Source organism: Lepisosteus platostomus, chromosome 7 (assembly GCF_059453375.1).
Source record: "Lepisosteus platostomus isolate fLepPlt1 chromosome 7, fLepPlt1.hap1, whole genome shotgun sequence".
In the NCBI taxonomy this organism is placed as follows: Eukaryota; Metazoa; Chordata; class Actinopteri; order Semionotiformes; family Lepisosteidae; genus Lepisosteus; species Lepisosteus platostomus.
In genome coordinates this window covers 12,246,013-12,255,791 of record NC_142617.1, presented here as the reverse complement: position 1 = coordinate 12,255,791, position 9,779 = coordinate 12,246,013, and the positions used below count along the sequence as shown (strand labels likewise).

Below are 9,779 nucleotides of genomic sequence, written 5' to 3'. Positions count from 1 at the left end.
AAAAACAATTCTTCCAGCCATATGGAAACATATTCACAAAATTTTAATGTAAAAAATAAATACTTTATTTTAAAAAATGCTTCCAAGAATAACATACATACTGTAGGTAGAAACATTACGCTCTAAGCCAGATCAGACACGCATTAGAGCACCTCAAGGCATTTCTCTGTATTATCAATAGCTAAAGGAAAGGGTAATGTAACAATTAGCAGTTGTGTAGCCCTGAGTGGCAGGGTGCCGATCAAGTTAAAGACATCCATACTGTCAAGTAGTTTCAGCTTACAATTGATATTCCTACCGCATCGGCCACAGGATTATGAAGACGAGTGAGCCAATCCTACGCCTCAGCCAGCAGAAAAACATGATTTAAAGGAAGAACACAAGATAATGCACATGGACAACATTGGGCACCGATGTGTAGCAAGTCCATTTATCATTCTGTCCCATTAACCTTGGAGAGTACATAAAAACCAGCCTCAGCAGCCTGGATATTTGTGTGCAGCTGTAGCTACTTACTTGTCAGCGTGGCTAACTGTAACTGACCATGGCCCCCAGCTGGAAAGGCTCCTCAGTAATCCCAGCTGATGTGTTCCTTGCGCAGAGAGGTCTGCAGGCTTTGCATGTCCCTGAGCAGGCGCAGACTGTCCTTGCTCCTCTCGCCCGGCTTCGCCTTGACAGGCCCCGCTGCCCTCCCTCGCGTGGTGACTGTGGTGGTGACTTTCACCTCCCCGAGCTCACTCTGCTGCCCTCTGCCCTTACCCCCCTGCCTCCTGGCCTCCTTCTTCAACTTCTCCAGCTGAAACACACGCCACAGAATACTCACGCCTTGAAATGGAAGACAGTCCTGCACATGTCTAAGGTTTTATGTACTTAGAGCTTTCTATACTTTTGTTTCAATAATTCAGCTTGACAATACAGGGTGTGCACGATGACAGGAACACTGGAAGACGGCCGTATTTAAGAGAACTGGCATCATTCAAGTGACAGTGAAAGCCACTCAGCAACACAATCCAACTTGGTTTTCTTAAGAAGAAATTTCACACTTGCTCACATTTTCGTTGTTTTTTTTTTCTTGCAGGGTAGGTAAGAATGGAGATAAAGGAATACATTAAAATTTTAAATTTTAATAAGGATGTGTAATCTGCCATCCCACAGTAAAACTACCTGGTAGATCTATTTGTGGAGGCCAGTTAGAAGTCCATATTCCCTATAGTAAGTTGTAACACTCTTTATAACGGAAACTGTGGCAACTCAGACCTGCACTTGGTGTCTCCGCACTTTGGCGATCTGTTCCCCCTTGCCTTCCATCCTCTTGACCAGGGCCTCCAGCTCTCTCTCCAGATCATGGCGCAGGTGGTCTGATCGAACCTCCTGAATCTGCTTAACTAGTTCCTGATGCTCACTGCCAGAAAGACAAGACAACTTTAATAGTCAGTTCTAAGTCTGCATATGCAAAAATGACTATCAAGTAACAAATCTTTCAGCTACCATCTTTAGGTAATTAACGTTGCAGATATTTTTGTTAGTATTCCACAGTCCTGGAAAATAAGAAATGAAAATTAACTACTGAGGAAGCAAAATAAAGCTGATATATGTATTGTGATGAATATAAGCCTATGACATGCGCATGGTCTAAGGCTCAGGATTTCTTACTTTGTACAGGAACCACTTCTTTGTAGAGATTTTTATGACCCACAATACCCAAGAGGTCTTGAAAACCATGCAGGAAACGGGCTCAGAAAAAAGCAGCACCACAGAAATAACTCATCTTTCAAAGTGCACTTACAAGCTCATATGTCCAAACTCATCCTGCAGCGCTAAAAGCAGCTCTGACAGTTCTTCACTGCAGGAGGAAGAGCTACTGCTGGAGCTGCGATCTGGCTTCCTCCTGTTAGCAGAAGCGGACCCTGAGGAAGACTTCCCTGCCAGCGGCGTCTCACTTAACACCCGGTCATTACATAGCTGTCGGTTGTGCTGCTTCATGAGGTGCAGGACATGCTGGACATTGGCTCGAACAGAATGACTGGAGCCTGTGGACTAGACAGAGAGCAAGTAGACAGCAGGGTGATGACGGGGGCGGGGGTCAATAACTTTTTTTACAGCTGTACAAAATACAGCCCTATTTAGGAATTCATCTGTATATCTACATTGAACAATGTACACTGAACATTGCTTCCTGTGCATAAAATTCCCTTCTTTATATATGCATAACCTGACTAACAGAAACTTAGAAATTGTCCTAGACTGAAAGTATTATAAAAAAAGGAACATGCAGGTTAATCTTACCTTTCCTGCCACAAAAGGCACGTCCCCCAGGCTGAGTCTGTAATGAGGCTGAGTGTGTGAGTATTGTTGCTGTTGGGGCTTCTAGTGGAGAGAGTAAAATATTTGTCATTCTGATTTCTTCAGACTGCATAGGTGTGCAGATCTGGGGTACTAATGGAAACTAAAAATAAATGCACTTACGGAGGTGAAGTGCACAAGGAACTAAAAGCTTCTGAATGGTTAGAAAAAGGAATGAAGAGGATTACATTAATAGTTTGCCATCGCAATGCTAAAGTGCATTAAAAATCCCACCTAAATCGGTACTGTACAAGATTTTCATTATTTAAATCAGCTTTCCTCTCTGAAAGTATTGAAGAAACAGCAGTCTCCAATTTTAATTTGCATGTAGAGAAAGCCAAGAAAAGCAAAGCCTTGCGTGATCCTTACTTTAGCTCCCTTTTTCTTCTTTGTTTTCGTCGTCTTGTGAGGGAGGGGAGACACAGACTGAAGCAAGATTCGATTGGCCTCCAGCCCCGACTGCAACTGAGGAGAAACACCCATGTGATGTTGTAATTATAATGGGATTCGTCCAGATTTCAGATTTGGCATTACAGTATGCAGTACACTACAAAGGCTTTTCACTAACGCATTATAGTGCTTGCTATTGTAGGAGTCCTATTTGAGCACTCAATAATATCACAAAAAGTGTTAAATTAGGGATTTTCATGAAGTGCTATCTTCCACATTTTAGCGTTTCAGTAGTTCAGAAACAGAACAAAAAAGTATCAATATATTTTGTGCGACCGATGATGGACAGAATCTACTATGGCTTCCTTCTTTATACAGTAACACCACCAATAACACCATGTTCGTGATTTCGCCTATATGAGCAAAATTATTTTATTTGTGGACAAAATGCACGTATTTGTGGACTGCGCAGTAGGAGAGTAAATGCGGGCACCCATTTTGCAGCACTTTCATCTCGCGTATCTTCTTCACCCAAACTAGTAAAGGCATAGCTTGGTTAACAAACAGATAATAACACCATTGCTTAGTTATTCATTTTGATATGAAACACTAGATAGATGTCCATTCCCTGTAGACCTGTCATGAGAGTAGTCCCCTGTATGTGAGCATTATGCTGCAAAATAAAAACAATTAAATTACAACAAAAAAAACCTAAGTGGTCCCCTAAGTCATTAGTTATCTCTAGGAAAAGGTTAACAAAGAAATTAACAGAAGACAGGGAATTTGACAAACTACAGGAGCAGGAGAGTGAGGTGGCTGAGTGAGAAGGGAGTGTGACTACAGCTGCCTCTCCATCCACACCCCCCACCTCCAGCCAGCAGCAGGCAAAAAACCCTTTTATCACCAGCCCCTGCTGTCTCCACAGTATGTGCAGGGCTGTATACTTAATATACTTTCTGGTCTGTTCCTACTTTGCTGTAATTAACTTTATTACAGTACGGCAGTGCAGCATTTCTAATAGTAATAAAAACAATGTGCAAAGCAAATGTGTTCTACGAAGAATAGCGTATAATACTCTAGAGTATAGAGTATAATACACTAAGCGATCTACGTTGTTTGCAAGTGCAGTAAGAAAATTATAGGGAGAAAACAACTGTTTTAATTTTACAGTATCCATTTTCCTTAAAAATACTACCAATAAATATTATTTCTGGAACAATTAATAGTTATAACAAAAATATTTCTACTGAAATGCCTGTTTCGCAAGTCTCTGAATGACACCCTGGCTTTCCCCATGAGGCATTAAGTCCAGCATTGGGGAATTCACCGTCCTCAGGGACTCTGAGGTACCCATCCCTCGCGAATACCGTGTGTTGCTAACAGGACACCAGAGCACCGTGTCGTGGCTTGGCTTTACCTGCGCCGCTTTCTCCTGAACCAGCTTCCTCTCATGCTCTTCTTCCCGCAGTTTTTGTTCCAGTTCCCGGATTTTATTCTAAACCGGATAAAGAATTCCAGAAGCTGAGCATGGGCACGCATCCTAAAGAAGAAACAGAAAGGGTCCCTTTTCCCACCCACCCATTTTCTAACCTCTTCGTCCGCTTCAGGGCCCGCGGGGCAGCCGGACCCTATCCCAGCAAGCAGTGGGTGCAGGGCATGGTACAGCATTGACGGGACACCAGTCCGTCTCGGGGCACACAGAGGCACAGACATGCACACGCTCAGACCAGAGCTGATCTTCCCAGAAACCAATTAACCTACCAGTATGTCTTTGGACTGTGGGAAGAAACTGGAGCAACTGTTGCTCCATGTTGCACACATGGGGAGAACATACAGTACAAACTCAATTCAAGTCCAGAATTGAACCCAGGGCCCCAATACTGTACCATCGTGCCACCCCGGTCCTTTTTTATTTACAGAGAAATACAGTGATAATAGAATAATATCCTATTTTTAGACATAGATAATATCACCCTAACTTAGAACTTATAAATATAACTTATGAACAATACAATAAATATTGCATATAATGTATATAATGAACCATGTTGAGCCACTGTATGAAAAACAGTCTTAAATAACTTCCCCTTTTATTTTAATCATGGACTCAATTACATAAGATGTGAAGGGGGTCAGTATAGAGGTTATACCTCTGCCAGGTTCTGAGTTTCAGTCAGCTTCAGGTACTCCTGTTCCAGGAGGTCCAACTTCTCAAACTTGGACTGGACATCTGAGTGGTCAGCAGACCTCTCTCTTTCTAAAGATGCCTGCGAAAGGAATGCAGTTTCAAAGTCAAATGTAAATGGTAAACTATGATTTAAACATATTTTGAAGGCTATCACATTCACACCATGTTTCCAAATCTGTTACATAAAATAACAGTTATTTAGGGAGAATATGATGTCTATTTTCTGCATTATTACAGCTACCTGTTTCTTCAGCACAGCTGTTCTCTCGGTCTCTGCATTGCGAACCATCTTCCTCATGTACTCCAGCTGTTTTTCCAGAAGGTTACAGCGAGATTCAGCTGCTGCCAGCTGCGTCACCAGCTCTGAGCAACAGGACAACCAAAAGGGCCACAATCAACGATTACAAAATCATTATGCATTTAAAAAACTCTACCAGCTGCAATAAAATTACGACGGCTACATAATAGTATCTATTGAGAACAAATACACTTTAGTAACCTACGGTTTTCAAAATGTTCATTTTTTTCCCCTGCTGTACACAACAGGAGCTATATATTTTCCATTATGTGTGAATAACTTATACATTTATTTTTTACACACGTTAAAGTTCAGAGCACTTGTTCGGCTTGTTTGCATTCATCGCAATCAATCGGATATACAGGTAACACATGATATCATTGTAGATCAGCAAGCATCTGAACATACTCAGCCTTTTTAGGTTTTACTCAGTTCTTTGGGAAAGATCTTAACTTTCTTGGCATTTTGTTGGCATTTGATAATACACGCCACAGAATCATTCACAAGAAAATAAGTTATTTTAAGCTTTTTACGGCCTTTCGGGGGAGAGATATCCTCCAGCGAATTGAAAAGTGCTGAGATGCTACACTAGGATCTACGAAAAATGATGACAGATGGTGTGATAGCATTATTCAGTGTATAGAATAGCTGCAATGGACCTACTAGCCCATTCTCCTCTTCACACTTTATGTAGACTGTAATAAGGGAGATGGATGGGGGTTTTTTTGTCACCCACCCTGGTTGTGACGTGTGGCCTGAGTGTGGCTGCTGTCAGCGGTCTCTCTCTCGCGCTCCAGCACCCTCTTGTACCGGGAGGTCTCCCGGGAGAGGTGCTGCAGGTTCTCCTCCGCCTGGGCCCGCTCCAGCTCCAGTCGCCGAATCTTCTCCTGCAGGTTCTTCAGCGCAGACAGGATCGCTAGGCAAAACACCAGAGGTGTGGAGAACCCACGCGTGAACGGGGAGGGCAGGCAGCATCTCACAGGCTTGACTCAGCCCGTCCTTCGAAAGCATAAAAAGCACACGTGTGCAGCGCTGCACTCAAAGCTTGAGTGGGTCAACAGTTGCAGCACAAGACCGTTTCAATGTTCTTTTGGGTAACTTGCACAGAACAGACCACCATATTCTTGTAGTGCAACTTACTAAACCGCACTTCAAGCCTATGAGACCTTTCTGTGAACAATAACAAGTCCAGCAATCCAAGGAACTGCCTTAGGATGTTTAATTGTCCCTACTAATAATAAAAAGATACCAAAAGATTTTTTTTTGATGAATGCCCAATGCCTGGTTGCTGGATCGGCCCTGGCCGAAGACTAGCGAACTGGAAAAAGGCTGGCTCATAGCAGATCTTATGAATAATTTCCTATTAAAGTTATTCAGACATCTCTTCATAAACTATGCATCTATTACTGTACTGCACTTCACACATTTAACATAAAAGGGTACCCCACCTCATTTTATACCCTAAAGGGGATTAGGTTGCACACTTGTCATTCTTGCCAGTTACCAAATAATAGATTAATAGTTCTAAGCATAGTTTTAATTTTTGTCACTGGAATACTGTATATGTCAGGACTGAGAACTAGTTAATAGCTAAATTAAAGTCAACTCCAACTGCTTTCATACTTTGACCTTTAACATTTCAGCATGCATGCAATGTGCATAGCAGAAGAGCTTTTTCATCAATAATTAGTAACTGAGCATTGTTCCCTGGTAAGAAAAGTCTGAAATATTTATGTCATCATGACAAGCTGAGCCTTTAATTTAATTGTACACTGAGCCGGACTTTCTATTGTTTTGAAATTACTCTGCACTGCATAGGTAGTGCGTAGGGTTGTTTAACTCCGTGAATGTCACAGATTCACCAGTAGACTTCACTTTCAATGTATGCAATCCAAACAAAAGCCAAATAAGACCAATGACTGTTTCCCATCTGTGTGATTCAGTACATTCCCAAAATGCACTGTGAAACCATTCTTTATCTTTGAGATCTGAACAGATAATTATGATGAGGGGTCAAAACAGAAGCATTAGAGTAGTGGTTCTTAACCTTGACTGCAGCCTGCACCCTTTATCAAAAATCATTGAAGTTGGTCAGTTCTTTAAACCTTAGATATACCATAACTATAGAAAGAGAGAATCATATAGTTCTAATTTATATAGTTCTATATTGAAGAATACCTGAAAAACCACACTTTTTTTAAGTTTACTGACGAAACAAAGTAGTCATACATATGTGCCTGTACTTAGTGTTCTCAATGTTTACCTTGTAAAACATATTGCGCACCCCAGGCTAAGGACGACAGCATTCATTTAACAGTTGATGATGAGCCCCTAGAATGCACTGAGAAAAGAAGAGAGTACCTGCACTACTACTCTCAGGGTAGGCTTTAACAGGCTTGTTAGGAGACCGGCGAAGGCTGGAGTTGAGGAAGGGCCGGTCGGAAGGGTAGTCGGTGTATGAAGGCAGGGACACAGTGTCCGACATCATGGGCCCCCGTGAACGTCCCATCAGCCGATCCTGCAGCTGGACAACATGAGTTCCCTTCATCTGACCACCCCACCTCTACAGAACAGCATGTTCTCTCTGCACAGTACAGAAACGTCTACCGAACGCTTCAAGACCAACACACACGGGGTTCTGTAGGATTAAAGCTTACTCACTACAACTACAAAGATATCTAATATAATGAACTTCCCAATTAAAGGTACAGTTTAGATTATTCTTCATGAATACATAGCCTGCTACACTTATTTTCTGCATCTTCTTCCAATTTTAAGGTAGTATTTAAGGGTAAAATTGTTACTTTCCATGACAAATTACATTCTGCTAAACAATACTGTAGGCTCTTACATGCTTAAAAGCAGATTCCAAGAAATAATCATGGAAAGGGAAATTCATAGAGCTTATAGTTCTGAAGCCCACTGATGTGGCACTAAGATGAACAGTCTATGAAAAACAGATACGTTTTCATGACATACATTTTAATTTTTTAATGAAATAGGAGGGAATGCATTTTTTTTGCATTTAGTCATCATATTTAAGGAAAGAGAACAAATATCCATTCAATTCGACAGAGCGACGAATATGTTGCAGTATAAACTTTCCCTGCAAACGACAGACGTTCCCCACAGTGCAGAGGAAATATGAAAAGTGCTACTATAAGATTTTAGCAATAGCACAAATGTGCAACTTTTGAAATATCTCTCTTAAAATGTTAATTCAACCATTACATCTACTGTAAACTAATGTTCACCTTTCTGTAAAGCGATTTGAGAAGCCACCTTTAAAGGCGCTATATAAAATAATATTATTATTAATGTGTTCTTCAAGCAGGTACGCATTCCAGATTTTCATAATATAACAAAGTTGTGTTTATGGTATATTTCAGATTCCGTAATACAGGAAACTGTTAAAAACGTTTATGAACATAATACAACATTGGTGTAGAACTGCATCCTGTGTTTCATTTTTGAAGTATAGTAAGTATATTTAGAAGATACATCTTCATCATACCGTTTCTGGTGCGCCGGGAACTCCAGCTGCTACTGTCGTTTGTGTCGCCATTAAATGTGCATTTTGTTTTAAATGATATGTTCCCTAGAGCCGCTTTTTTTTCAAGCGAACACAGCAAACACCCGCACCACTAATACACAGGAAGCAGTACTCTAGCGCGTAAAAGGGCGTGTCTGGGCAACGCGACACGTCACAAGCGGGGCGTGGTGAACAAAACAATGGTCTTTAGGCTGAAGTACAGTTACATTCTATTACTGTACGTTCAAGGTTAAGTCTATTTTTTAAGTATGAACAATTTATTGGTTTATACAAAAACAATAATCTATATGATTAGATTTTGTGTATTTGGGGGGTACATGTTTATCTAGGTTATTTCCCTAGATTAATAACACAAGGGACATTGCTGGTTGGGAAAATTTACTTGAAATTCCACGTTTGCTCCATGACCTCTAAACAACCAAGAAAGAGAAAATAAAATTAAAAGCCATTATGAAATTGTCTTTAATAATCCCATATAAAACGTTTATCCGTGTCTTAGTTAAAAAAATAAGCGTACATTTGCAATACCAAATGTATATACATATGGCAAAATCATGCATCATAGGTATAGCCAAACCAACCTTACTATTCTCACAAACACGGTAAAAAATATTTCATACGGTTGACAATCTATTGAACTAAAGAGTTATTTTGATTTTCCAGGTTAGAAATTTGATCAACCAGATTAAGCCTGACCCACGTAGACCCAAGCAGAATCAGCAACTGTGGCAGGAAAGAACGTTTATTGCTTGCCTTCTTTTAACATGGGATATTTTAAAAACCATCGGCCGGGTACTCTGCCCTCTGAGACACTTATTTGCTATTTCGTATGCTAAAATGAGGAAGCGCCGAAATCGAACTGAACGCGAGAAGTTCATCCTAAAAGCAGCAGCAAGCCTCCCAAACCCCTCCTCTACATGACTAACAAAACCATCGCGCAAGCAGGGCGTCTCGTCTTTTAAAGGGGAGTCCACCGCGAGCTCCCATTGGCTGCAGCCATTCAAAAC

The 9,779-nt window shown here is 41.0% G+C and overlaps 1 protein-coding gene across 2 annotated transcripts; it reads right to left on the bottom strand.

Annotated features, from left to right (window-relative positions):
- Positions 1-41: 41 nt before the first annotated feature.
- Positions 42-8,899, bottom strand: cep57 (centrosomal protein 57). Of its 2 annotated transcripts, none has more exons than XM_088639298.1 (11): positions 8,734-8,899; positions 7,581-7,737; positions 5,956-6,135; positions 5,163-5,284; positions 4,884-5,000; positions 4,151-4,228; positions 2,713-2,808; positions 2,287-2,367; positions 1,787-2,037; positions 1,258-1,402; positions 42-796 (listed from the first exon to the last, which is right to left on the bottom strand). In XM_088639298.1, the coding sequence occupies exons 1-11, from the start codon at positions 8,782-8,784 to the stop codon at positions 569-571; spliced, it is 1,506 nt and encodes a 501-aa protein (XP_088495424.1). In that variant the 5' UTR covers positions 8,785-8,899; the 3' UTR covers positions 42-568. The 2 variants fall into 2 exon arrangements, with proteins under 2 accessions (XP_088495424.1, XP_088495423.1); XM_088639297.1 differs by having other exon boundaries at positions 7,581-7,743; positions 8,734-8,898.
- Positions 8,900-9,779: the final 880 nt, after the last annotated feature.

Excerpts from the sequence above, each read along its gene's own strand:
- cep57 (XM_088639297.1), bottom strand. The coding sequence starts at position 8,784 with ATGGCGACACAAACGACAGTAGCAGCTGGAGTTCCCGGCGCACCAGAA. Across the intron at positions 1,403-1,786 it reads GAGTTTGGACATATGAGCTT|TGAGCATCAGGAACTAGTTA; the intron begins GTAAGTGCACTT and ends TCTTTCTGGCAG. Across the intron at positions 797-1,257 it reads TGCGGAGACACCAAGTGCAG|CTGGAGAAGTTGAAGAAGGA; the intron begins GTCTGAGTTGCC and ends CGTGTGTTTCAG.